The sequence below is a fragment of the Pipistrellus kuhlii genome, unplaced genomic scaffold, assembly GCF_014108245.1.
Source record: "Pipistrellus kuhlii isolate mPipKuh1 unplaced genomic scaffold, mPipKuh1.p scaffold_m20_p_2, whole genome shotgun sequence".
NCBI classification, from domain to species: domain Eukaryota; kingdom Metazoa; phylum Chordata; class Mammalia; order Chiroptera; family Vespertilionidae; genus Pipistrellus; species Pipistrellus kuhlii.
The window spans coordinates 47,650,327-47,675,922 of NW_023425515.1; the positions used below are offsets into that span (position 1 = coordinate 47,650,327).

At 45.9% G+C, this 25,596-nt stretch overlaps 1 protein-coding gene across 2 annotated transcripts in view; it reads left to right on the top strand.

Annotated features, from left to right (window-relative positions):
* Positions 1–324: 324 nt before the first annotated feature.
* The window catches only part of MUC4 (mucin 4, cell surface associated), a 63,101-nt gene continuing 37,829 nt past the window's right edge, over positions 325–25,596 (top strand). Inside the window, exon 1 of one of the 2 annotated variants that reach the window (XM_045583889.1) lies at positions 325–543. In XM_045583889.1, coding sequence (XP_045439845.1) covers positions 462–543 — 82 coding nt within the window. In that variant the 5' untranslated portion in view covers positions 325–461. The remainder of the gene's footprint in view (positions 544–25,596) is intronic. The other variant, XM_045583888.1, reaches the window with a different exon arrangement.

Sequence of the window (25,596 nt, forward strand, 5' to 3'; positions counted from 1 at the left end):
AGCTCCAGCAGTCACAGCTCCAGCAGTCACAGCTCCAGCAGTCACAGCTCCAGCAGTGCAGGGGCAGCTCCTGGGGAGGCAGGAGAGGGCCCAGAGTCTCCGGCCAGAGGTGGCCCATTCATTTCCAGGGTTCCCTGGTTTCTATTCCCTCCCATCCCCTCCCATCCCTCCTCCTACTTGGCTCAGGCTGACAAGGAGCAGAGCAATGACTGTATAGGGTGTTGTGTTTTTTTTGTTTTGGTTTTTTTTTTCCTCGTGTGGGAAGGGGGCGGAGATTGAGGAAAGAAAAGACAGGGCAAGGATGATTGGCGTGGGGCCCCACCTTCTTTTGTCCTCTTCCCCTGGAACTCTGGCCCCTCCGGGAAATACACCTGTTTCAGGCCAGCAGCCAGTGGGGACAGGTTCACCAGCCTTGCTCCACGCTCAGTCCCCGGGGAGCCTGAAGGACTTTTTCTGGAGCCATGAGGGGGACTCATCGGAGGAGGGTCCCCTGGGTATTCCTGAGCTGCTTATGTTCCTGCCTCCTTTGGCCAGTGGTCCTGGGTAAGTGATGCACCTGGGGCAGCACTCTGGGGACTGAAGGATCACCAGGGAGGCCGGGGCATGTCATGAGGTGGGGAAGAGAGAGAGAGAGGTGTAAATGCTAGAGAGGAGAGAACAGAGAAGATAGGCACAGAGAGAAGAAAAGGCTAGAGAGACAGAGAAAAGAAAAGATAGACACACAGAGAGGTCAGGAGTCCCCTGGTTTGGGGAAACCCACTGGGAGAACTGGCACTTATGTTGTGGAGAGAAAAAGACAGGTAGGCAGAATTATAGAAAGATGAGTTGAAGAGAGAGACTGACAGAAAACAACAACAACGAACCCACAGAATCAAAATAAACATTTCTCTAATTATGCAGAGACAGATGAAAAGACAGATGAGAAGCAGATGAACCAAAACAGACACACAGAGGGGAGAGAAATCAGAGGAGATGGGCAGAACTGAAAGGCAGAGGCAGGCTGGCGGGGAGACACAAGCGGGCACGAGAGGGCAGTTGACATGAGGGCAGTCAGCCTTTTGCCTCTGACCTTGGCTTTCAAAGCCTCTTCTTGGGCTAATGTCCTTAGAGGTCGGCTTTTAGCCCGGGTGCTGGCCCTGGCCTTCTACAGCCCCTCCGTATATGGAGCTGGAGTCTGATGGAAGCAAGGACTATTGATGACGTTCCCCTGACCTCTCCTCACCCCCTGGCCCTAGGACTGGATTTTATTCTGTATTTCTGGATGTCTGAGTCTTCTGAGAGAACCTGGAGCCCAGGAGATTGTGAGGGGCCAGGAACCCACACCAAAGAGAGGACCACCGCTCCTTCCCCTGCTCTACAAGCCTGGGGAGGCTCTCACCAAGGAATCCTCTCGTGGGTAGTGGGTTGGAGGGAACAGGCTCTCTCACAGAAAATAAGAGACACAGTGCTGGTGAAGGGAATAGTCTGCCTTCTTCGAAATGCTTAAAGGCAAATGAAATAACCACAAACTCCCGAACCCTCCCCCACCAGGGCCCCCGTTCCCCCCAACTCATCACACAGGAAGGAACCTTTAGAGCCAGGTCACTTGGCTTGTCCCGGGTCTTGTCCTGGGAATAAAACAGAGGGATGTAAAGAAGGCATGTCCGTGGGAGTCCTGACCATAGGCAATGGGGAGAAATTGGCTTGGAGTTAGGCATTTGGGTGCCCAGACTTGGCTTCGCCACTAACTAACCTGGTCCCTGTGACGAGGTCCTATTGTGTCTCTCTCCAGGTCTCAGCTCCTCTGTATGAAAAGTGGGGTGGTGAATGGCATGGCCTCCAGATTCCAAAGCTCTTAACTTTTGATTTTCCGTGACTTAAAGTCAGTACAAAAAGTGTTTGGTACCAGCTCCGTATGTGGCCCTGAGTTAGTGTCCTCAAGCTCAGGACGAGCCAGGAAGTCCATGGAGAGGAGCCTAATGGGGCGAGAACTGGGGTGGAGTGGACTGGGAAAGCGAGGTGGGGAGCGATGGGCTGTGAGGGGTGGAAGGACCGAGAAGTGACAGGGAGTCCCTGCGACAGCCCTGGAGAAGGGCAGGGATGCCCTGGAGCCCTGGTCCTGTGCTTTATTGAGGGGACAGAATGAAGAAGGGCCAGGAGAGGTGGTGGCTGTGGGATGGGAGGTGGCATCCCAAGCACCTGCTTGAGCATCAGGAGGGCCTGGGAGGAGAAAGCAGTCTCCGCAGAATGGGGAGTTAGCCTCCCACATCTTCTCGTGTGAGCGTCTGGGAGAGTGGAAACTGGTTGGTACGGTGCCCTTGGATGCCTGAGGAGGCTCACGGGTGACCTGCCTGTATGTGAAACTGGGGTCTGTTTCTGCACTTGCTTGCTGCCAACACCCTCGTCCAGCCAGCCCGGGAGCAGGCAGCAGAGCTTCTGCACTGGCAGGAGGGAGGCACCACAAAAGCGTCGCAGTGACGAGGGCTTCCTTAAGGAGAAGCGCAGCTCTTGAATGGGAAGCAGGAAAGGAGGTGAAAAAGGTGGGCTGGGCAGGGGGCCAACAGGAACTCGTGGCTCCTGGTGGCTCCTGGCAGGAACGACTCAGAAAGAAGCCTGGCAACCCTGATTCCATGCCCTGCAGTAAAAAAAAAAAAAAACTGGGTCAAAAGAAGTCTCAGTGTCAGGCTCTCAGTGGCCTGTAACCGAGGGGCCACCACCCTGTGGGGCCACAGGGACGTGATGGAACTGTAGCCAGTGCAGGACAGGGGACATCCCTGAGCAAGAGGGCCCCAGAGGGAAGGGTCTCCTGCTCTCCCTCTCCCAATCAGAGGACCTCCAATCTGTTTGCTGGTCTGCGAGAGACCTACCCAACTTGCCTCCAAGGGAACCAAACCCCTCCACAGGCCATCTTCCTCCCCTCCATCCGCTCCCTCCCCTCCAGAGGCTCTCACTGGTCTCGGGGACACCCAAAAGGAGGGAGTTTCTGAACAAGAGGTCCTGACCGGAAAATCAATCCAATTTAGGCCAAGTGTTCAGCAAAATGGACAGTGAGGAGCAGGTTTTACAAATCAGAAGACCCCACGTCAGGTTGCCACTTCGCAGCCCAGGGAAGGTGAGAAAAAGTCCCTTCGGTTCAGTGTTTGCATTGGCAAGATGAGTCACATGGGAAGAGGCTGTTTCGCTGGCTCATGGAGGGGATAAAACAAGATAGTATTTGGTGTAAAACAGAAGAGCCCTGAAATCTCGTTTGAGACAGGAACCACCCCATTCTAGGGTCGGGAGATTGGGGGTGAGGTGGGTGATGGAGCCAGGAACCCAACGGGCACCTCTGTTGGCTCAGAGGCATTTCCTTTTGTCCAAGACTCCTTGGACCTCTGCAAGCAAACCCCGTCTTGCCTGTGGGGTTGCGAGGGCCAGCGTGGTGTATTCAGAAGGTGGCTTATCTTGTACACGGACTGAATGCCAGCCCTGCCATCCGTCAGAGGCCCCGCTCTGGCTGACACGGTGCTTCACGGTTCCTTGGCCGGCAATCTCCTCCACGCCCTTGGTTTCTGGGCACAGCTCCGGAGGCAGAGGCTGTGCGGGCAGTGTCTGGCAGGTGATCCATATCTGCCTTCGTTGCCAGGAGAGGCCAAGAAGCAGTTAGCCTTTTATTTTATTTTATTTTATTTTATTTATTTATTTTATTAAATTATTATCTTTGTACATATACCATTGCTCCCCTCCTCCCATACCTGCCCTCTCTCCCCAGAGGGCAGTTAGCCTTTTATGTGCTCAAATCAGTGGCTTGCTACCGTGTCGTCTGGTTTCGTGAAACTGCTGACCATTCCAGACAGGCACACGATGTAGCTCTTAGAGCCGCTTCCCCGCAGACCAGGGCTGTCTCTCTTCCTAGTTCCAGACTTTGCCTCTGCTGTTCCTCTGCCTTCCTACTAAGCTGGATTCATGGAAAGCAGATACTTGGTCATTATTGTATCCCCCGTCCCCCAGCACAGCGCTGAGGACTCGACCTGACGTGAACTCAAGTTATGGGCTCTTCGTAGAGGTTGAAATACCAAAGGTTTTCTGTGAGGCTCTAACCAGGCCGCAGGAGCTGGGCATCTGTGTGGGTGTCTGGGCCTGGCTTGTGCAGAGAGGGCACTGGCTTGTGCTGCAGGCAGCTCACTTCTTCACGTGAGCATTGTTAAGGTCTACACAGACTTTTGCTCTCTTTGTAGATACCCCAACTCGAGTCGCAGTTTGAGTTGTAAAAGTCCCGTTGAAAGTGGGTTTGGAGGAATTGAGAAGAGGAAAGAGTCTGGAGTGATTTTACTTGCCGAACTTCTACTTGTGCCAAGTGTTTTGGACACAAAGATGAGTAAGCCATGGTTCCTACCTCCCAAGCTTGTTTAAGGCCACACGGCCCATAAAAAGGGCAACTGGGACGACAACCCAGTGTTCTAATTCCTCATTCCCTGCGTTTGCACTGCAGCTCACAGCCCTTGACAAACATACTTACTTCCACAGCAGCCCAGCCCATCCATGAACAGGAGCATTCACACCCCTGCCGAGATAGTCATCCGTCATTCATTCATCCATGCATTCGTTAATTAAACTACTATGGAAGCAGTGCCTACCGTGTAGCTGGCATTGTTCTAGGGCAGCACTGTGTGTGTACCATGAGGAAGGGGACAGGGCCCGGCCTCTTGTAGCTAAGATCTAGCATACAGTGAGACATAAAACACAGAAAAATCCCAACTACAAACGTAGCGTGATGTCTTATAACAGTGTTATAAGTATTGGATAAATGTTATGGTGAGTGTAAGATAAAGGAGACTTTGTTTAGATTAGCACATCTAGGAAGGCCTCTCTGAGGAAGTGTGGTACCTGTGAGCTGAGTCCTAAAGACCGAGTAGGAAGCCAGATGGAGGGGTGGGCATTGGGGGCGGGAAAGCCTGAGCCAGGCAGGGGATGAGAGGCTGAGTCAGAAAGGAAGCTGACCCTTTAGAGGACTTGGAAGAAGTAGGCAGCTGCTAGGTCATGCAGGGCCTTGTAAGCCATGGACTGTAAGGAACTAAAACGGGCAGTGATGAGCTTTAGGTGAAGGAGTCTCATGATTGGATCTGAACCTTGGAATAGTCGCTTTGGATACCGTGTGTGAAAACAGGTGGGAAGAGGGCAAGGGTGATATGGGAGACCAGATAGGAGATGGCTGCAGCAATCCAGGCAGAAGAGGCTGTGGTTCGGCCTGGTGGTAGCAGTGGGGATCTGGGAAGGGAAGGGACAAGTGTGAAAACCACAGTAGACGGAATTCTGCCCTAATAAGAACACAGTCACAGGATTGCTGCCTTTGTCAGGGTCCCAGAAATTTGCAGAAACCAAGATAATAGGCAGCATGGAGTGCCATTTATTGAGCTTAGGTACCTAGCTAAGCACTTTGCATACATTATCCAATTGGTATGGGCATTCTCTACCATCATCCCACTTTTTATAGATAAAGACCCCAAGCTCAGAGAGATCACATAACACCCATCACACAGCGAATGTTGGTCAGTTTGACTCTAGAACCCATGCTCTTAACCATTCCATGGTCTGTTAATTGTCCATCTCAAGCTCAGAAAGGGCCTCATTAGGGGGTATCAGAAAAACCATGTGTGTTGGGAATCACCAAATCACAACAGTTACTACAACATCGCTTTCCTGCTTCATTCCCTTCTCCCCAAGTCCAAGTCCAGCTGACCTGTGTTCTGAGGAAACTGTGGTATCAGAAGAGTCACTGACAACATCACAGCTTTCTCACGTATCTCCTTCCTTTTCCTTATTAGTAAATGGAGCCATCCCCTTTGAGCTGCCCTAAAAAATTTAGGTCAGCCGAAACTGGTTTGGCTCAGTGGATAGAGCGTCAGCCTGCGGACTGAAAGGTCCCAGGTTCGATTCCGGTCAAAGGCATGTACCTTGGTTGTGGGCACATCCCCAGTAGGGGGTGTGCAAGAGACAGCTGATCGATGTTTCTCTTTCATTGATGTTTCTAACTCTCTGTCCCTCTCTCTTCTCTCTGTAAAAAAAAAAAAAAAAAAAAAAAAAAAAAAAAAAAAAAATCAATAAAATATACATATATTTTTTAAAAATGTAGGTCAATAATACTGAGGAAAACAATTTAGAATCCACCCTGCACAGCTGGCTCCAAGGCGAGAACCTTATCTCTTTTTGCCAACTATACCACTGCACTCACACCTCAAACAATGCCTACTGACCAGACATATTTCTTCACCTTTGATATCACCACAGGTCATTTGACCTCATTTCTCCCAGCATCTGGTGCGACAAGCCCCAAGGTTGCCCCTGGTGATAATCCTAGAAGCTCCAGAACCAAGCCAACAGCATCAAAACCCAGCTTTGGTTATATGCTCACCAGCACAGGTCCAACTTTCTTTCCCCCCAATGCCTTCCTCTCCTCAAAAGTTCAATCTCTAGCCTCTACCATCTTGGTTTTGAAGCTCCTCTCTCCTTGGCTCCATCTAAGGCAGGCACCCCCTCCTAGCTAGAGCTGCCCCGAGGAGTTTGGCTGCCTTCTGCAGCAGTGCTGGTCACACCTCCCAGGCTACAACCATCACGTTGGTTTCCTCCTAGCTCCAGGACCACTGTGACAGTCAAAGGAGAAACAGGTGTCACCTCAAACTGTTCTCCAATCTCAGCTGAAGGAACCAATGACCACGAGATGGGGACACAAGACTTCATTTATTCAACAGAGGTCTGTGAAGTAATTCCTGTGTGCCAGCCACTGTTCCAGGTGCTGGAGATACCATGAAATCTGTTATCCTAAGGGCATTTCGAGGTGCATTTTTCCTCTTCTTGAGTTCTCAGAACAATGGAGGGAAAAGACCCAGCGGTCACAGCACTGATCACAGTTTCTGTTTCCTGTAAGATAGCAACACAAACCCTGACCACAGAGAGGCAGACTCCTGAAACCACCCACAGCCCAGGAACCTCTCAGAAATTTCCGTCTTAGGACACCAAGAGTTTCTGAGGGAATAACAGAGTCTTTATCCTTGATCCTGGGAAGTAAAGATTGTGTGTGAGCAACAATTTGCACAACCTGCTTCCTCCTCTGCGAGGGGCTGAGCTTGCATCCCCACATGATGGGGCTTAGGGGAGTTGTTGGCTGTGACCAATCCCCAAACTGAGCCACACAAATGGCTCTGGGGTTTCTACACAGGGAAGCGAGGCTGGTGATACTGCCCGCCTCCCCCCTCCAACGTCACCCCTTTCAGGACACCTGCTGCCCATCTGGGAGTCCATGTTCTCTTCAAAGCTATCCTTGCAGTTAGGTGCTTTCCTTGGCTCTCTACCGCCCTAGGCACAGCCTGGCAAAGAGTATCCCCAACCAGGAAATAACAGCAGAAAAGTGAAACTTTGTCGGTGATGTGGCTAATGGGTTCCTGACTCCCAGGTGCAGGAATAGCTCAAGACAAACAGACCAGGCACTAAGCACCGGCCTGTGCCCACAACCTATGCATGCATGGCACAGGCTTTGTTTTCTCTGCAGGGAGTGACTTCACAGCTCTCTGGCGATGTTATCTCCCGCCATCATCACCATTTCTGCCACCACTCCTTCCTTTCCCTGAGTCAACAACACACCCTCTGCCTCCTCATACCTGTGGAGTCACCAGAGGGCCACACAGGAGAAATGCTGCCTATTGGCACCATCACCCTTGTCATCCCTGCAGCCGTGAGAGCATTAGGACAACTGCTGGACATCTCCCACCAGACACAGTTCAAGGGATAAGAAATAGTGCTGTGTGGCTGCAGTGGTAGCAGAGAAATCCATGGAGGACCCTAGGGCTCAGAGTGAGGAATGCCACATCTCAGTGCCAGCTCCAGGGCCCTCACTGTCCCTGAGAGGACTTCTTAAAAACTCCCCATCTTGGGTGATGCCACACATGTCTTCTGACAATAGTCTTGTCACTCCAAGGGGTCAATACCCATCACAACTCACTCTGACATCATCACAGAAAAGGAGACACTAGGAAAATTGGCAGAAATAGCCTGGTGTCACATCATTTGCTCCTGAAAATGTGCCCCCAGACTCAGACCACTGTGCCTGTGGCAGGCCAAGAACTCAGGCAGGACAGTCACCGTTCCTCCATTTCTTACGTCAGCTCTTTTGAGGTGGGGTTAGAAGACCATGCACTCGATGGCAGTCCCACAGCTTAGCCACAGCTCACAGCTTCCGTCTTTACTCTTACCTCTGAGCCCTAGTTTTGTCATTTACAAGCTATGTAATGTTGGACAAGTCACTTAATCTCTTCAAATCTCAGTTTTCCACACTTGTTAAATGGGGGTACTATTAACTAAGAGAAACTATAACAAACTATACAAATATGCAGTATCAATGTTTCTATGTACCTAGTGAGAAGAGTGCAAAGAAATCCGTATTCTCAATTGTATGAGTCATTAATTACAAGTCAATTGATACACAAGAACTCAAAGTGAAGACTATGTCTTCCACAGAAACTGCCTATGGGGTAGAAACGCCTTGATAAAGAGCATTCCTCATTACAGAACCATTCTACAGTGCAAACAGACCTATTGATGAGACTCTTAAAAAAAATATATATATATATTATATATATATAAATATATAAAATTGATTTTTTATATATTATATATATATATATATATATATATATATATATATATATATATATATATATATATATAATTGATTTTCTACAGAGAGGAAGGGAAAGAGATAGAAAGCCAGAAATGTCAATGAGAGAGAAACATCGACCAGCTGCCTCTTGCACACCCCCTACTGGGAATGTGTCCGCAACCAATGTACATGCCCTTGACCGGAATCGAACCTGGGACCCCTCAGTCCACAGACCGATGCTCTATCCACTGATCCAAACCGGTTTTGGCTGATGAGACTCTTAAACACTTCTCAGCCACAACCAGAGGAAGGTTGGTCAGCTCCATATGGCCTCCCTCTGATGACACATGCATCAGGACTCTGGTTTTCTTATCACAGTTGTGAGAGGATTACAGAACAGTTGCAGTCATCATTCTCTATGGTTCTAATAAGACAACTAGACCCCCGCCCTAAGGATCCAAGCCTCTGTGTTCCAGGGCAGGCAATTAGGCATTTTCTACAGCAATCTCTGCTAAGGAGGTGATATAAGAAACTCTTTTCCCTGGTTCCATAGCTAAAGATCAATTCAGCAGTGGTGTGATGGAAACTAAGAATCAAAGTAGAGAATGGGGGAGTCAGGAGGAGCAGTTAAGAGGCTGTGGCAATAGAGTAGTGAGTCCTGCCCAGTGTAGCTCAGTAGGTTGGAGCATTGTCCCATATACTGAAAGGTTGTGGGTTCAGTCCCTGGTTAGGACACATACCTGGGGTTCAATCCCTGGTCAAGGTGCATAAAGGAGGCAACCATTCAATGTTTCTCTCTCTCTCTCTCTCTCTCTCTCTCTCTCTCTCTCTCTCTCTCTCTCTCTCTCTCTCTTTCTCTCCCTTCCTTTCTCTCTCAAATGAATAAGCATGTCAACAAAAAGAGTAATGAGGTGTAAACACAAGAGACCATGATGGGAGAAATATTCAATAATTTGGGTATGATGCTGGGGAGGAAGGAATCAATGATGACTCAGGGGTTTCTGGCCCTAATACTGGGGGACCGATGTTACCAACCAGGAAATCAATGGAAAGGTGAGTCTGGAAAATGGATACAAAGTCAGGGTAGTATTACAGATTTGTAAGGCATGAAAGTAGATGTAATTTAGCCAGAAAAACAAAAAAAGGTGTAGAAGGAGATGGAAAGGACTGGAGATGATACCCAGAAGACTAACTTCATCTGTGGGATGAAACGAAAAGAAAAGTAGCAAAGGAACAGAAGGAAAAGGGAAGGTGTTGGGTGGAGAATTGTCCAACTTTAGTGGAGGCAAGGCTGTGCAAATATCAAGGGACACTGTTCAAGGAGAGAAATATTGGGGTAACTGCTCAATAAATATTTGTTGAATGAATGAATGAATGGTGCAAGTTTCAGAGATACTAATGGGAACTTAGAAGAAAATTATCCTTGGTGATTAGGAAGAAATTTTTTTTGGTAACTTTTCAGGCAAGTGTTTTCAGTGAGGTCATTCAAGTGGAGGGTTCATTTTGAGAAGTAGAAGATGAAAAAGGAAATGCTCATGAGTGAAACAAAGATGGGGATAAAACAAATGAAAAGGGTTTTATTTTAGGTTAAGAGAGACCTAAACGTGATTTTCAGTGGAAGAGAAGGAACAACGCAGAAAGAGACTCATGGACAGAGAGAAGTGATGGACTACACCATCCAAGGACGGGGGAGGGAAGCAGACAGAACAATGTGTGTGTGTGTGTGCGCGTGTGTGTGCGTGTGCATGTGTGTGTGTGTGCGTGTGTGTGTGTGTGTGTGTGTGTGTGTGTGTGTGTGTGTGTGTTCAGCCTTTCAGTGGAGACTGAGCCTCTCTTTTGGTGTGGGATAGGGGGCCTGGTGAGGGCAGAGACATTTCCTGATGGAGAAGATTCTAGGACACATGTGTCAAACACAAGGCCCGAGGGCCAAATCCGTCCCGCCAGGCCTTGCAATGTGGCCCGCACCGCGCTGTCATCATTGCACTCCGCTGCGTTTCCATCACAATGACAGTTTATGACTGTTCAGTAAACCATTCGGCCCGCGATTTAGGCTGGATTTTAGATTTTGGCCCCTTCTCTGATTGAGTTCGACACCCCTATTCTAGGACATCAAAGGAGATGAAGTAAGGTGGCTTAGGCCTTTTTGGTGGAGTTGAAGTGTCATACAGAAGGGAGAGAAAAGAGAAGAGAACCTGTTTCTCTCAGATATCAATTCTTCACAGTCAAAGGCCTAGCTCTCTGTTCTGCACATATGTTGTGTATTTGGCCAACCTGAGATCAGCAAGCTTCGGTTGGCCAACACGGATGGAAACTGGATAGCCTGGCGTTCTAGAAACGCTGGAACGCCCCGCCCGTCACCTCCATAGTTTACAAGCCTAAGAATAACCTAGTCAAGCTTAGCACATTGGGTTAACTGCAAACTGTTTCCATAAATAGCTGAACAATGGGTTGAAGGAGTGGCTTAAGAGGTATTATTTAAATAGCGATGAAAGACAAATACAACACTGTAGTTCTGCGGTAACTAATGCTAATCTCTTCCTTCTAGCAACAAGCCCAACAGATTTAGAGACTTGTTAAGACTGCACCTACTCTCCTTCTTACGCAATAAAACTCTCAGAGACAGGAAGTGGCCCACCTTGCTATTCCCTGGGGAAGCATCTAATCAACTCAGCCCAGGACTAGCGAGTTCTTTAAGTAAAGGTTCAAAAGATAGACACAGTCCTGTTTGATGAGATTTAAAATTTGTATTAGCAAGCAAATATTCTTCTTTTCAAAGGGGGAGGATCTTTGGGAACAGGTACACTCTCATAGACTGCTAATGGGACTGTAGATTGGCATGACATTTCTGCAAAGAAATTTAGCAATGTGTATTAGTGACATGCAAACTTTTATAACAGCACTAACCAGTGATTCTATTTACGTTAAGAAAATGAGCTGAAATAACAACAACAACAAAATATACACAAAGGTAGTCATCAAAATTTCTCGTATAATAGAGACACATTGAAAATAGTAAGTTAATTATGGGCTATTCTTATGATGACTATTATCTATAATAATAAAAGCAGCTGAAACCGGTTTGGCTCAGTGGATAGAGCGTCAGCTTGCGGACCAGAAGGTCCCAAGTTCGATTCCGGTCAAGGGCATGTATAATAATAAAAAATAATATGCTAATTAGACCAGACCTTCTGGATAACCTTCTGGATGAAGCTGGGGCTGCAAGGGCCAAGGCAGCTGTCACAGCTGCAAAGGCGGAGCCCCTTGCACAAATTTTGTGCATCGGACCTCTAGTTTAATGTATAAAGGCAATGTCCAACGTTCCAGAACAACGCTCACACACACACACTCACACACACACACACACACACTATCACAAACATACCAGCAACACAATAGAACAAGCATAAAGTAAACTTTATTAAAGAAAGACAAGCAAAGAAGCAGTAGAGTGCACAAGCCCCAACTCTTGTTAGGCCACGGAGAGGTGGTTACAGCTGGACATACTCAGGGCAGTGCTCCAGGACAGAGACCTACCAGGTGCACCATCCCAAGACATAAAAGATTTGTCTATCCTCAGGCTCTGTTTACAAAAAATGAAAACATGAAGACATGCTCAAGATATCAGGTAAAAATAGGATATGAAGTTACAAATACTGGGTAAGTTAAACTATATATATATTTTAAAGCATAGAAAAATATCCTAGAAAGACATAAAAACAATGTAGTTGTCTGAGTAGGGAGATTACAGATTTGGGCTCTCAATTATCTATTTTGCAATTTGTATTTAATGAGTATGTCTTCTTTAATATATTTCATGGCCTACTAGTATAATCCTTTTAATATGCTGCGGACTGATTTGTTGCTATTTTATTGAGGATTTTTGTATTAATTCATAAGGAATGTTGGTCATAGTGGAGATAGTGGTTTTGTGTTTGTTTTTTTAATAGTGTCTTTGTCCAGATTTGCTATCAGGATAAAGCTGGCCTAAGAAAATGAGTTGGGAGGTGTTCCTTCCACTTCAGGTTATTGGGAAAGTATGAGAAGAATGGTGTTAGCTCTTCTTCAAATGTTTGGTAGAATCCAGCAGTGAATCTATTAGGTTTAGGGCTTTCCTTCGTTGGGAATATTTTGATTGCCTATTCAAACTCTTTACAAGTTATAGGTTTATTCAAACTTTCTATTTCTTCTTGATTTAGTCTTGATAGGTTTTGTGTATGTAAAACAGACATTGACCATTTTATCTAGGTTACCCAATTTGCTGGTGTATAATTGTTCAGAGTACTCACTTATAATCCTTTATATTTCTGTAGAATTATTAGTGTTTCCTTTCATTTCTGATTTTAGTTATCTGAGTCTTCTCTCTCTCCTTTTTTTTTCTTTCCTTATTTCATCTAGCTAAAATTTTGTCAGTTTTGTTGATCTTTTTAAAAAAATATATATAGCACTAGCTGGTTTGGCTCAGTGGATAGAGTGTTAGCCTGTGAACTGAAAGGTCCCAGGTTTGATTCTGGTCAAGGGCTCATGCCCAGGTTTCAGGCTCAATCCCCAGTGGGAGGCGTGCAGGAGGCAGCTGATCAATGATTCTCTCTCATCATTGATGTTTCTCTCTCTCCTTCTTCCTTCCTCTCTGAACTCAATAAAAATATATTTTTGAAAAATAACTTTTGGTTTCTTGATTTTTCTCTATTGCTTTTCTATTCTCTATTCATTTATCTCTGCTCTAATCTTTATTATTTCCTTCCTTCTGCTTGCTTTAAGTTTAGTTTGTTCTTTTTCTAGTTCCTTAAGTTGTAAAGTTAGGTTAATTGTTAATGTTTCCCTCCTTCATCTTCTTTTTTTAATCTTCACTTGAGGATATGTTTTATTGATATTTTTTTAAGAGAGAGGGGTAAGGAGAGAGAGAGAGAGAGAGAGAGAGAGAGAGAGAGATGCGAGAGAGACTTGGATTGGTTGCTTCCCATTATACACCCCAACCGGTGATTGAACCTGTAACCTAGGCATGTGCCCTGACCAGGAATGGAACCCATGATCTTTCAGTGTACAGGACTATACTCTAACCAAGTCACACTGGCCAGGGTCTTCCTTCCTTTCTTTTCTTTTATCTTCTTCTTCTTTCTTAATTAATCTTGCCAGGGAGTTGTCTATTTTATCTTTAAAAAAACTAACTTTTGACTTTTTAAACTTTATTTTCAGTTGTTTCTATATCATTAAATTATTTCCTTTTCTTAATTATACTAGAGGCCCGGTGCACGAAATTTGTGCACAGGTAGAGTCCCTAGGCTTGGCCAGCAATCAGGGCTGATCAAGGCCTTCTGGCTGCTGGCCGGGGCCTCCCTTCATTTCACACCACCCCCTGGTGGTCAGCACATGTCATAGCAAGCAATCGAATTCCTGGTCTCCTGGTTGAATTCCGGAGGGGACAATTTGCATATTAGACATAGATAGATAGATAGATAGATAGATAGATAGATAGATAGATAGATAGATAGATTCTCCATTGAGGTTTCTAGTTCACCTTTTCACTGAGGGTTCCAGCTTTATGCAGAAAATATTCAATTTACAGTGTCCTGGTTAAAGATCACTGTCTCCTTTCCCCATGCAGGGTTAAAACTCCAAACACTAAATCTCAGAAATCTGCCCACAAGCACACTAACTTACCATCTTAGTTTTCAATTCCGTCAGCCCAGCGTGTTCCCCTTCCCTTCTTCTGATCTCAGCTCTGCATTTAGAAAACATGTATTGCACATTATCTGGCATTTGCAGGTTTCGTAGTTAAAGCTTATCTCTCCTGCCACATTGCTGGAAATGGAGCTGTATTAATTTATAAACAACAAACAAAATCTTACTTACAAAATTGGACTGGGCTCTCAAGAAACTTTTGCTACTGATATTGATTTTTACAGAGACAATACAGGCTCTGAAAGATGCTAACTGCCAAGAATCTGTAATAAGTTTAGTAAGTTTGATTTGTCCATAGCTTCTGTCTGGTGACTCAAAGGCAGATGGAAGGATGAATGCTTTTGTTTATATTTGAGGAAGATGAAATAAGGTTGATAACAATTGCAGAGTGAATGTTTTCCAATCCAAACTTTATCTGGAGAGACCAAGTTTTTGGGACTTTATTGAGAAGAGAGAAGGCATAAGATTTGCTGTCCTGTAAACAAATCTACTCATAATTTTGAATAAAGGAAGTGCCTTTTAAAGTTGAAGCACAGTCATTTCGAATTAAGTGGGGGCCCAAGTTTCTCTAACCACTTCTGAAGCTCAATCCATACACATGCGCTGAGAAGTGTATCATCTGTAATTAGTAACTATTAAGTATAGATGTTGCAAGTGAGCCACTTATTTTTAATAAATTAGAGCTGGCTGAGGCTTTGTCTGTAGCTAGTATGAATGCAATAAAATATTTTAAACAAAACAACTTGGTATTTAAATATTATGCATAGCAAATAAATTGAAAACAACAACACTGGACATGATCAAATAAATTAACATCAGGCTATGATGTGACCAGGGCTAGGGTATGTGCACTTACTTAAGTTTTTGCTAGATTGGGACAAATGTTAAAAATGAAAAGAAAAAAAAAAGGAGCCCTAGCTGGTTTGGCTCAATGGGTAGAGCATCAGCCTGCGGACTGAAGGTTCTCGGGTTCTATTCCAATCAAGGCTACGTACCTCAGTTGCAGGCTCCTGGGCCCTGGTCAGGCACATGTAGAAGGCAACCAATGGATGCGTTTCTCTCACGTAAATATTTCTCTCTGCTTTCCCTCTCTCTTCCACTCTCTCTAAAAATCAATGGAAAAATATCCCCAGGAGAGGATTAAGAAAAAGAAGTAGAAACCTAATTTGCTTTTTAAAAATTGCTATAATTCACATTGAAAGAGTTAACATTCTCTTCAGCCTTGGGGTTTTAAATGGTCTGATTACCCATGTAGTCTAACATTGTCTTCTTCCTCATAAGCAAGACAGCATGAGTTGTTATATTCCTGAGGTGTTTTTTTGTTGTTGTTTTTTTTTTTTTTTTTTTTTTTTACTTGAAGCAACCCTAATCAAGTGCCCTACTCTATGAAGCACCCCATAGTATTTAAAATTTTTAAAAAATAAATTACAGTTGACATTCAATATTATACTAATTTCAAGTGTACAGCATAGTGGTTTTAGACATTTATATAACTTACAAAAGTGATCCCTCCTGATAATTCTAGTACCTGCTTGACATCATACAGTTATTACAGTATTATTGACTATACTAGAGGCCCAGTGCTTGAAATTCGTGCACAGGTACAGTCCCTAGGCCTGGCTGGTGATCAAGTGCAAACATCTGGTGTGGAAGGGCAGGTCCCAGCTGACCTCTGGGTCCCAGCTGACCTCTGAGTCCCAGCTGACCAGGGCTCCTGCATGCCCTCTTCCTCCTGAGTCTTGGCGCTGAGTCCCCACATGGTAGGACACCATAGGCTGCGGTGCAGCGTGAGCCTCTGAGCTGCCCAGTGGAGCTGCAGGGAAGCCGGGTGGGCAGCGTGCTCTCTCTCGGCTAGTCTCACAGACTAGCTCCTGCACAAACCCATGGGGAGCCTGACCAGCCTTTTCGCTCCTGGTAGCTGCAGCCTGGCTCACCCGAAAGAGGCCATGTGGGTGCAGGGCAGGCTCCTCATGGCCACTGGCCCCTTAGTGCAAGGGCTTCCCCAGAGCGCAAGATCTGGCGTCCCAGGGGAGGGTAGCAGGGGAAGTGAGAGCGAGCTCAGCAGACACCCTGCATTCTCACTACACCTCCGGCCCTGTCACCCCTGCCCCCAGGTACCCAGCGAGAGGTCACAGCCCCCAGCCCAGGCACCACAGGAGGTTGGTTGCAGCCACCCAGTTCCGGGTCCCAGCCTGGGGTCTGCTGGCTGCTGGTCGCCAACTACAGGGCGATTGCTCAGGCTGGGGGCAGACCCCTCCCCCTGCTCCCTCAGCACCTGGGAGCCAAGTAGTGGCCCTGTCCTCTGTTGCTGCCACTGGTCACCATCTGCAGGGCTATCAGCGGGGCCACTGGTCCCCTGCTCGCACCAGCCTTGGTCTGGCACCACCCACTCACCTGCTCCACCATCTCACCATGGTCCCACTCTCCTTGGGGCCCATCGAGACCTGCAGCACCTCCATTGCACCCACTGCCAGTGCTGCATCGCAAACACCCACCATGTTCCACGCTGCCCCCTGGTGGTCAGTACACATCATAATGAGGGGTCAAACTCCCAAACTACCAAACAATTTGTATATTATATTAGGCTTTTATTATATAGGATTCCCTACCACGTACTTTACATCACTGTGACTATTTTGTAATCGCCAATTTGTATTTTACTTAAAAAAATTTTTTTTTTATTGATTTCAAGAGGAAGGGAGAGGGAGAGAGAGATTGAAGCACAAATGGTGAGAGAGAATCATTGATCACAGCTTCTCGCATGCCCCACGCTGGGGATCGAGCCTGCAACCTGAGTATGCGCCCCGACCATGAATCGAACCATGACCTCCAGGTTCATGGGTGGTTCAACCACTGAGCCATGCCAGCTGGGCCAGTTTGTATTTCTTAATCTCTTTACCTTCTCACACGCCATCCCAACCCCTCTCACCTGACAACCATCAGTTTGTTCTCTGTATCATGAGTCTGTTTCTGTTTTGTTTGTTCATTTATCTTATTTCTTAGATCCCATATATATGTGAAATTATATGGTATTTATCTTTGCCTGACTTACTTCATTTGACATAGTACCCTTTAGGTCTATCCATATTATCACAAATAGTGAGATTTTATTCTTTTTATGGCTGAGTAATATTTCATTATATATATGTACCATTTTTTTTAATTCAATCATCTGTTGATGGACATTTAGGTTGTTTCCATATCTTGGTTATCTACTATTATAATAATAAAAGCATAATATGCTAATTAGACTGGACAGCCAAACAATCTTCCGGAAGACTTTCCGGACGAAGCCGGGGCTGCGAGGACCGAACCCCTGCATGAATTTCATGCATCGGGCCTCTAGTTGTAAATAATGCTTCAGTGAACATAGGGATGCATATATCTTTTTTAATTCTCCACCCCTTAGTCTTTATTGAAGAATTTTTTCTTTAAGCTTCCTTCCAGGCATGTCTAAACTTTTGACCCAGAGAAGTTTAGGCACATTAATAAAGATCTAGTTATGCAAACATCTGGCTCACTTAACCCTGGTGCTGCCAGGCTGCCCAGGCTGCACATCATGCCATGGGACTAAAGGCATTGCTTCTACATGGGTGCTACTTATTTCCATAATGAAGAAACTTATCTTTATCTTTGTATTTCACAGGAATGGAGTATTTGGTAATTTAGCAAAAAAGACTGGGCACTTTAAATCAAATGAAAATTTAATTTTATTCTAAATTTCTTGGAAAAAAAGATGATGCTTTTTTCATTTGGGAAAAAAATTTCTATTATAGAATTAAAAAAATTAGTGTAGGGGAGAAACCAAGATGGCAGCATAGGTAAACGCCTAACTGCAGCCTCACACAACAATTTCAAAAAATGCAACTAAAATATAAAGTGAACATTATCCAGAACTAAAGAAAAGTTGACTGACTGGAACTTCTACAACTAGAAGGAAAGAGAAAACCAGAAGGAAAATCAGAGGAGCTGTAAAAGTCTAAGGTACAGAGACACGGTGCACATGTGGGGAGAGGACGGAGCCGGAGAGGAGGGGCAGCTGAGTGCCTGGCTGGCGTTCCCTAGTGGGAAGGAGATAAAAGCTCCAGACTGTGCTGAACCCCAGTTCTGACAGCACTGAACCCCAGTTCTGGGTGAGACCCTGGGGTCCCAGGCTCATACAGAGGGAAACTGGGCTGTAAGGTGGAAACCCAGGGGAGCAGTGAAAGGCAGAGCCCCGGGAGGCGTGCACATGGCTCGCAGAGGATGGACTGCTGACTGAGCTGCTAGATTGCCCTAGCAGGAAGGAGACAAAAGCTCCGGACTGTGTTGAGTCCCAGTTCCAACTGCACTGAACCCCAGTTCTTGCCAGACCCTGGGGACCCAGGCTCATATGCAGGGAATCTGGGCTGTAAGGTGGAAACTCAGGGGAGAGGCGAAAGGCAGAGCCCTGGAGGCTTGCACATTGCGCACAGAGGACGAACTGTTGACTGTGCCGCTGGATTGTCCTAGTGGGAAGGAGACATAAGCTCCAGACTGCTCTTAGCACCACTTCCAACTGCACTGAACCCCAGTTCCGGGCTCATTGGGGGAGAGACTAGACTGTCCGGTAGTGGGCGAAATTTGAAGGCACCTCTCTCTCAGAGGTGCTTGCAGCAAGTACTGAAGGACAGTGAGGAACATTGAGACTCAGGAACCTCATAGGGCAGGGCTGACAGAAATCCAAGGCTATAGGTTCCACCCTAAAACTCTGCACCATCTAAGCTGAGCACAGAGGCTTTTGCAATTTTCTAAGTCTAGTCAAATAAGGCTGTCTACCGGCATAGACACAGCTGATTCTCAGAACCAATTGGCCTGGAGGTCAGTTCCCCCCAGTGATACCAACAACAAGCAAGGCTTAACAACAAGAGTGCACACACAACCCACAAAGGGCTACACCAAGACTGTCCACCTCAGGTAACTGGGAGGCTGACCCACTGAACCATATAGGACACCTTAACACACAAAGCCACCCTACGAACTCAGGGAAACTGCAAAAATGTAGAGACAAGGAAACAGATCACAAACGAAAGAAATGGAGGACAAAAAGTAACGTGGAGTTCAAAACCACGTTTATAAGATTTTTCAAGAATTTCCTAAAAAAGGCCAATAAAATAAACGAGACCTATGAGGATATGAAAGGAGATCAACTAGAAATAAAGAATACATTGTCTGAAATAAAAAAATATTATACAGAGTTCTAAAAACAGAATGGAATATCGCAAGAATCAAGTCAAAGATTTGGAACACAAAGACCCAGAGGATACTACTTCACAGAAGCAAGAAGACAAGAGAATCTAGAAAGTTGAAGATAGTGTAAGAAACCTCTGGGACAAGTTCAAGAGAACCAAACATCAGAATTATGGGAGTCCCAGAAGATGAGAGAGAGCAGGATACCAAAAAAATATTGGAAGAAATAGTGACAGAAAACTTCCCCCACCTGGTGAAAGAATTAGACTTACCAGTCCAGGAAGCACACAGAACCCAAAACAAAAGGAATCCAAAGAGGAATACACCAAGACACATCATAATTAAAATTCCAAGAGCAAAAGACAAAAAGAGAATATTAAAAGCAGCAAGAGAAAAGCAAGTAGTTACCTATAAAGGAGCACCCATACGATTGTCAGCTGATTTCTCAACAGAAACCATGCAGGCCAGACGGGAATGGCAAGAAATATTCAAGGTGATGAACAGCAAGAACCTACAGCTAAAAATACTCTACCCAGCAAAGCTATCACTCAGAATCAAAGGCCAGATAAAGAGCTTCACAAATAAAAAAAAGCCAAAGGAGTTCATCACCGCCAAACCAGAATTATATGAATTGCTGAAGGGGGTTCTTTAGGAAGAGGAAGAAGATAAATATAAAAATTATGAACAACAAATATGTAACTATCAACAAGTGAAACTAAAAACCAAGGGAATTTAAAAACCTGACGAACAATATTAACTAGTGAATATAATAGAATCAGAGGTATGGAAGGGGAGTGAACTGATGATTCTTGGGGAAAGGGGGAGTTGGGCGTGTAGGAAGAGACTGAACATAAACTGTGCACCTATGGATGAGGACAACGGGGGGTGGGGAAAGGGCAGAGGGTGGGATGGGAACCTGGTGGAGGGGAGCAATGGAGGGGGGGGTGAGGAACATTTGTAATAATATGTAAAAATTATTTTTGTAAAAATAAAGATTTATTTCAAAAAATTAGTGTACATAGTTGACAAATTTTCTTTTGAGGTCTTGAATGTAACCGTCAGAGACCTTAATCACCAGAGAAGCACTTTCTTCTCATTATTAAATGTATTAATGTTCTGAAACTTGAATTTGACTAATCATGAAAAAAATCACTTTCTTCTAGTTAAGTATTTTGAAACCTCTGGAAAAAAAAAAAAAAAAGCTCTCTTCAAAAAAGGATCAGTGTCTTAGCCTAGAATTTATTTTATTTAAGAGAACATCTCTTGATAAGTGGAAAAAGGTTTTCAATAAAGAACCAATTACTATTATTTATTTTTAATTTGTTAAAACTGGATTCATTGTAATATCTCAATAATTTTTAGCATCAACCTAAGGGTTGATTCAAATAGTTGGCTCTGTCGTTTTTGGAATAAACTTTTTTTGAAGCTAAAGGTAGTTTTTGGGAAAATCAATACAAAATGCCTGAACTAATGTAAATATAAAATGAAGTTAGACTGTCATTGGGGAGCATGACTATCTCTCTTTAAAACTGGTGTGGTTCAGTGATTCAGTGGTTCAGTTTCTGGCCAGGCCACATGCCGGGGTTTCAGGTCTCTATCCTCAGTGGGGGGCATGCAGGAGGCAGCCAATCAGTGATTCTCTCTCATCATTGAAGTGTCTCTCTCTTCCTCTCCCTTCCTCTTTGAACTCAATAAAAAAAATATTTTTAAAAACTGAGATATAATTGACATATAATGTTATTTTAGTTTCAGGTGCACAGTATAGTGATGGGATGCTTGTATCCCTATGTCTTTAATAATGTGCTTACAAGTTTGTTTATGCCATTTGGTGAAAGGGTCACACAATGACTTTCATGAGACCGAGGCACTTTTGCTTTCCTGGGCCCCTTCCTCTATTAAGAAACATTTGTAAACTATGTTTTAAGATTCTTTTGAACTAAAGATTACTGCAATCAAGACTGGATTCATAACTACATGTTCATTATTCTTATACTAGAGACCCGGTGCACAAAATTTGTGCATTGGGGGATGAGAGGGAGGAGGAGGGTTTCCTCAGCCCAGGCTGCACCCTCTCCAATCTGGACCCCTCAAGGGATGTCTGACTGCCTGTTTAGGCCCAATTCAATACAATCTAGTACTGCTGGCTCGCAGCCACTTGCCTGCCTGCCTGGCTGATTGCCCCTAACAGCTTCTGCCTGCCATCCTGATTGCCACCTAACTGCTCCTCTGCAGGCCTGGTGACCCCCAACTGCCCTCCCCTGCAGGCCTGTTCCCTCAAAAAAAAAATGCCCTTCCCTGCAGGCCTGGTTGCCCCCAATTGCCCTCCCCTGCCATCCTGGTCACTCCTAATGGCCTCCCCTGCCTCCCTGGTTGCTTCTAACTGTCCTCCCCTGCAGCCATGGTCCCCCTTCAACTGCCCTCCTCTGAAGGCCTGGGTCGCCCCCAACTGTCCTCCCCTGCAGGCCCAGGCCCACTCACCCCTAACTGCCCGCCCCTGCAGGCCTGATCTCCCCCAACTGCCCTCCCTTGCAAGCCTGGTCCCTCCCAACTCTCCTCCCCTGCTGGCCTGATTGCCCACAACTGCCCTCTCCTTCCAGCTATCTTGTGGTGGCCATCTTGTGTCCACATGGAGGCAGCCATCTTGTGTGTTGCAGTGATGGTCAGTTTGTATATTATCTCCTTATTATATAAGAGTATTGATTATTTCTTCTTATTCTATGAAAAATTCAAATGAGAACAGTTTGTGGGATGCTAAAAGTAGCTTGGGCCCTCGCCTCTATGGGCTCTGCATCTCACCTGTTCATGGCATTCCCCGTGATCGTAAGGTGGTGGTGCCTTGAAAATTTGTAGGCTAGCGGAAACCGGTTTGGCTCAGTGGAAAGAGCATCTGTCTGCAGACAGTCGAGGGCATGTACATTGGTTGCGGGCACATCCTCGATGGGGGATGTGCAGGAGGCAGCTGGTCGATATTTATCTCTCATCCATGTATCTAGCTCTCTATGCCTCTCTGTAAAAAATCAATAAAATATATATATATTTTAAATTTGTAGGCTGGCTAAGATTTATAAACACGAGTTTGTCCTGAGATCAGGACCTCATATGATTTAAACAGAATTTATTCTATTCTCAGGAAAAAGTGAAGTAGGAAGAGAATGATCTGAATTGTAGGTAAAGGGACCATCCATAAAGAAGGTCCATGGGGAAAATGACTCTATATTTTCATATTAGGCAGGGACCATCCCACCTTGGATGCCCTCCAAATTGTTTCTTAGAAAATTGAGACACTTTAAATTTCAGTCCTGATAAATTCCCTTGTATAGCTGGATAAACTCCCAAATGCTTTCTAATGATATCAAACGTGTTTAAGACAGTGCAAATTGTTCCAGTGTACTGTCAATAGTGGATGAATGTAGGCCTGCTGAGCATTAAAATATACAATTGACAACAGTTTTCATCACCCAAAGGTAAAGAAAATGATGGGCAAACAACCTTAGGAACTGTGTCGGCACCAAGATCGCAAGACAACGCCGAGAGAACGACGAAGAACTTGAAAGCTTCTGAAACTGAAACTTCCACTGAAGTCACCTCACAATCTCCACAGACAACAGCAACGGCCCTCTCTTTGAGCAACACTGAGAGCACTGCCACCACAAAACAACCACAAGACAGCACAAACAAAAACATGAGCACATCAACTGCTTCATCTATTTTGACTTCAGCTGTTCCTCAGACAACATCCCATTCAGGTGAGACAAGAACTTCATCCCATGCTAGTGTCAGCAGCACACCTCTGACAACCTCAGGAACCTCGCCAGCCCCAAGCTCGCCAGAAACCACTGTGGGAACAACGAAGGACATGGAAGCCACTGGAACTACAGCTTCTACTGAAGTCACCTCACAATCGCCACAGACAACTGTTGAAGGTGTGCCAACAACATCTCCCTCTTTGAGCACCTCAACTCAGGAAACATCAGCATCTCCACAGGCTGACAACACTGAGAGCACTGTCTCCACCAAACAACCAGCAGCCAGCACCATCACAGAAATGAGCACATCAACTGCTTCAACTATTTTGACTTCAGCTGTTCCTCAGAGGACATCCCATTCAGGGGAGACAACAACTTCATCCCATGCTAGTGTCAGCAGCACACCTCTGACAACCTCAGGAACCTCGCCAGCCCCAAGCTCGCCAGAAACCACTGTGGGAACAACGAAGGACATGGCAGCCACTGGAACTACAACTTCTACTGAAGTCACCTCACAATCGCCACAGACAACTGTTGAAGGTGTGCCAACAACATCTACCTCCTTGAGCACCTCAACTCAGGAAACATCAGCATCTCCACAGGCTGACAACACTGAGAGCACTGTCTCCACCAAACAACCAGAAGCCAGCACCATCACAGAAATGAGCACATCAACTGCTTCATCTATTTTGACTTCAGCTGTTCCTCAGACCACATCCCATTCAGGTGAGACAACAACTTCATCCCATGCTAGTGTCAGCAGCACACCTCTGACAACCTCAGGAACCTCGCCAGCCCCAAGCTCGCCAGAAACCACTGTGGGAACAACGAAGGACATGGCAGCCACTGGAACTACAACTTCTACTGAAGTCACCTCACAATCGCCACAGACAACTGTTGAAGGTAGTGCCAACAACATCTCCCTCTTTGAGCACCTCAACTCAGGAAACATCAGCATCTCCACAGGCTGACAACACTGAGAGCACTGTCTCCACCAAACAACCAGAAGCCAGCACCATCACAGAAATGAGCACATCAACTGCTTCATCTATTTTGACTTCAGCTGTTCCTCAGACGACATCCCATTCAGGTGAGACAACAACTTCATCCCATGCTAGTGTCAGCAGCACACCTCTGACAACCTCAGGAACCTCGCCAGCCCCAAGCTCGCCAGAAACCACTGTGGGAACAACCAAGGACATGGCAGCCACTGGAACTACAACTTCTACTGAAGTCACCTCACAATCGCCACAGACAACTCTTGAAGGTGTGCCAACAACATCTCCCTCTTTGAGCACCTCAACTCAGGAAACATCAGGATCTCCACACGCGGACAACACTGAGAGCACTGTCTCCACCAAACAACCAGAAGCCAGCACCATCACAGAAATGAGCACATCAACTGCTTCATCTATTTTGACTTCAGCTGTTCCTCAGACCACATCCCATTCAGGTGAGACAACAACTTCATCCCATGCTAGTGTCAGCAGCACACCTCTGACAACCTCAGGAACCTCACCAGCCCCAAGCTCGCCAGAAACCACTGTGGGAACAACGAAGGACATGGCAGCCACTGGAACTACAACTTCTACTGAAGTCACCTCACAATCGCCACAGACAACTGTTGAAGGAGTGCCAACAACATCTCCCTCTTTGAGCACCTCAACTCAGGAAACATCAGCATCTCCACAGGCTGACAACACTGAGAGCACTGTCTCCACCAAACAACCAGAAGCCAGCACCATCACAGAAATGAGCACATCAACTGCTTCATCTATTTTGACTTCAGCTGTTCCTCAGACGACATCCCATTCAGGTGAGACAACAACTTCATCCCATGCTAGTGTCAGCAGCACACCTCTGACAACCTCAGGAACCTCGCCAGCACCAAGCTCGCCAGAAACCACTGTGGGAACAACGAAGGACATGGCAGCCACTGGAACTACAACTTCTACTGAAGTCACCTCACAATCGCCACAGACAACTGTTGAAGTAGTGCCAACAACATCTCCCTCTTTGAGCACCTCAACTCAGGAAACATCAGCATCTCCACAGGCTGACAACACTGAGAGCACTGTCTCCACCAAACAACCAGAAGCCAGCACCATCACAGAAATGAGCACATCAACTGCTTCATCTATTTTGACTTCAGCTGTTCCTCAGACCACATCCCATTCAGGTGAGACAACAACTTCATCCCATGCTAGTGTCAGCAGCACACCTCTGACAACCTCAGGAACCTCACCAGCCCCAAGCTCGCCAGAAACCACTGTGGGAACAACGAAGGACATGGCAGCCACTGGAACTACAACTTCTACTGAAGTCACCTCACAATCGCCACAGACAACTGTT